General features: G+C 36.5%; 1 protein-coding gene across 1 annotated transcript; it reads right to left on the minus strand.

Moving 5' to 3' along the window:
* Positions 1 to 1473: 1473 nt before the first annotated feature.
* Positions 1474 to 1863, minus strand: LOC120079296. The gene has a single exon (XM_039033449.1). The coding sequence runs from the start codon at positions 1861 to 1863 to the stop codon at positions 1474 to 1476; it is 390 nt and encodes a 129-aa protein (XP_038889377.1).
* Between the last annotated feature and the right edge of the window lie 1203 nt (positions 1864 to 3066).

Consider the following 3066-nt stretch of genomic DNA (forward strand, 5'->3'; position numbering starts at 1 on the left):
TTTACTGTTTAAGACTGACTATTTCACCTAGATAGTCTAGGTAACTCGATCTTAATCCTGAGCTAACTATGAACTCCTGTTTATTCGGGATTGCCCTTGGATTTACATAGTTGAGGGTTGATTCAACAGTGCCGGCTCAATAAGACTTCTATTTCAGGAGTAAGACCGGATATATAGCTGGGGACATAGGGTGCAAGAAGGAGTTCACACCTACACGATTTAGGGATAGGAGAAAGGTTGTTCTCTCAAGTAGTGAATCCAGGTCTTGAACAAGCGGCCCCACCCTCTCACTGGATTGAGAGAGTTTGGTTTGGTGATTGGATCACAAACCATTTGTTCATTAGAGGATCAATAGGGAATTGAGGAATAAGACGTAATCTCGGGGGTAAAACAGATATTTGACCCAGCTGTTATTACGAACAACCTGTGAAGGGTCGACTTGCTGATTATGGTTAAATCATGTGGACATAATATATCTACAGTGAGGGGAGTGCAACTATGAGTTTTAGTGGAGTGACCCAATAGTTAATGAATGAGGATTAATTTGATTTAATGAGTTTAGCCGATTAATCTGGGATCGTTGGAGCCCATGATCTGTAAGTCCGCGAGGTCCTCCTACTAGCTCGTAATGGACTAGTCTAGAATAACGTGATAAGTTAATTTGAAATGTTCAAATTAGAATTAAGAGAATTAGTAATTATATGAGATATAATTACATGTTTAATTTTAGAATTAAACAGAATAGGAGAATTTATATATTTAAATATGATTTAAATATATAAATATGGATATATGTTAAAATTAATTTAATATTTGATATTAAATTAATTATTTTTTATTTAATAATTAATTTATGAAATTAATAATTTTTCATTTTAAAAATCAAAATAGATTTTATAAAATTAAATTTTTATTTTTAGATAAAATTGGAAAATTGGAAAACAAAACACACTTAAATGAAAAATGTGGTTTTTCCATTATCCATCTTTGAAGTAGCTCACACATGAAGCAACATCTTGGCCTTCTCTTCTCCAAACATGAGCTGCAACTCATGCAACTCTTCTCTTTGCATGTTGATCTATAATATAATGAAGAGATTGGAGTGAAAATCGGGCATGCAATCTATAGAGTTTTTGAGAGAAAAACTGGTTTGAAGAAAGGTTCTTCAACAAGGTTGTAGCAGTGAGCTTTGCTCCTTCATCCCTTGATTCAAGCTTGTTTTGAGTCCCACAACTCAATCTAGAGCACCAAGAGAATAGTGAGGAAGATCTTGAGGTGGTCTACAACAAGACTTAGAGAAGATTGCAGCTGGAGAAGGAGCTTTGAAGAAGTTCTACGAGAGGTATGTCTTGAAACCCATTTTTCTACAGAAGCATGCTTTATATTATGCCAAAATTAGTGAATTTGAGTGCTTAGATGATCCTTGTGCTTCCACTGCTGTTGATACAATCCTACACTTTTGTTCTCGAAAGTTTAATCCTGAAAAAGCTCTGGGTACTGGGCTCTCTTCTCATCCTCTCGTTCCCATGTTGCCTCTTTGAACTGGTGATTCTGCCATAAAACTTTCACTAGTACTATCTTCCTATTGCGTAAAGTCTTCACCTCCCTGGCGAGAATTCGAATAGGCTTTTCCTCATATCTAAAGTTCTCATTCAACTGTAATGGTTCAAAATCCACCACATAGGATGGATCTGCCACATACTTCCTCAACATCGAAACATGAAAAACATTGTGAACTATTGAGAGAGACAGTGGCAACACCGATCGATAAGCTACTGGGCCAATTCGCTCCAAAACCTCGCAATGCCCAATAAATCGTGGACTTAGTTTTTCCTTCCTACCGAACCTCGAGACGCCTTTCATAGGCGCTACTTTCAGAAACACTTTATTACCAACCTAAGATACCAGATCTTTACACCTAACATCGACGTAACTTTTCTGTCTACTCTAAGCTATTTACACGTGTACTCCAATGTTCTGTTTGCCTCATTCATGGTCTGCACTAACTTAGGTCCTGGAAACTTCCATTTACCAACTTCGTTCTATTAGACTGGAGACTTGCAATTCTTCCATATAGAGCCTCCAAATGGCACCGTGATAGTACTAGCTTGATAACTGTTTATTATAAGCAAACTTTACGAGATGAAAATGGGAGTCACAACTCCCTGAAACTCCCACCCACAAGCACATAATAAATCTTCCATTTTTTTGGGTTCAAACGCTCAGTTTGACCATCAGTCTGTGGATGAAAGACTATACTGAATTTTGACTGGGTATCTAAACCTTTTGGGAGATTCTTTAAAAAATGTATGTGAAACGTGGGTCAACATTTGTCATAAATGAAACTGACACCTCAAGAAGTGTGACGACATCTTCCATAAATAACTATGAAACTTAAGATGCTAAAAATCAACAGTACTTTAACACATTTACTCTGAGAGCTGTGAAAATTGTCATGAGCTTAAGAAAGTCTTATTCACTAAAAACATGTAACTGAACCTATCATACTGTCATAGAGAAATCTTTATATATGCGATGGAGAAACTGGTTATACTATATAATGCGTAATCTAAAGATACGTAGCAAAACAAATCAGGTTAACTGAATATTGCTTCTACTATAGGAGTATCAACTGTTAGACCCTCCTTAATAGTTATGTGTATGAGAATCAACTTTGTCCTGTTAAGTCTTGTACTTGATAGAAACTCGACATAAAGCTTCCTTATGGAAGGGACTACAAAACTTACTCTAGACCAATCTCATGTCACTCTTTAGTCCTAAACAAACACATATCATTATTTAGATCCTGCTACAAATAAGTCTCAAAATCTTTTTCATAATGAGGTCTTGAAGTCCTCGGATCCTGTAGAGCATTCATCAATCTAAAACACAGCACCACAACCTCATAATAATTATATATAATCTCTGAAGATATCCATCTCCATAGAGCCTATCAACTCATCGTCCATGCTAGAAGAAACATACGATCTATGATGCTCTAAGTTCAGGATTCGGAATGCGGATCTAGCATCTAATGGCCCCAGCATTTTCCTGCAACTTGGCTAT

The sequence above is a fragment of the Benincasa hispida genome, chromosome 6 (genome assembly GCF_009727055.1).
Source record: "Benincasa hispida cultivar B227 chromosome 6, ASM972705v1, whole genome shotgun sequence".
NCBI lineage: Eukaryota > Viridiplantae > Streptophyta > Magnoliopsida > Cucurbitales > Cucurbitaceae > Benincasa > Benincasa hispida.

Excerpts from the sequence above, each read along its gene's own strand:
- LOC120079296 (XM_039033449.1), bottom strand. The coding sequence starts at position 1,863 with ATGAAAGGCGTCTCGAGGTTCGGTAGGAAGGAAAAACTAAGTCCACGA.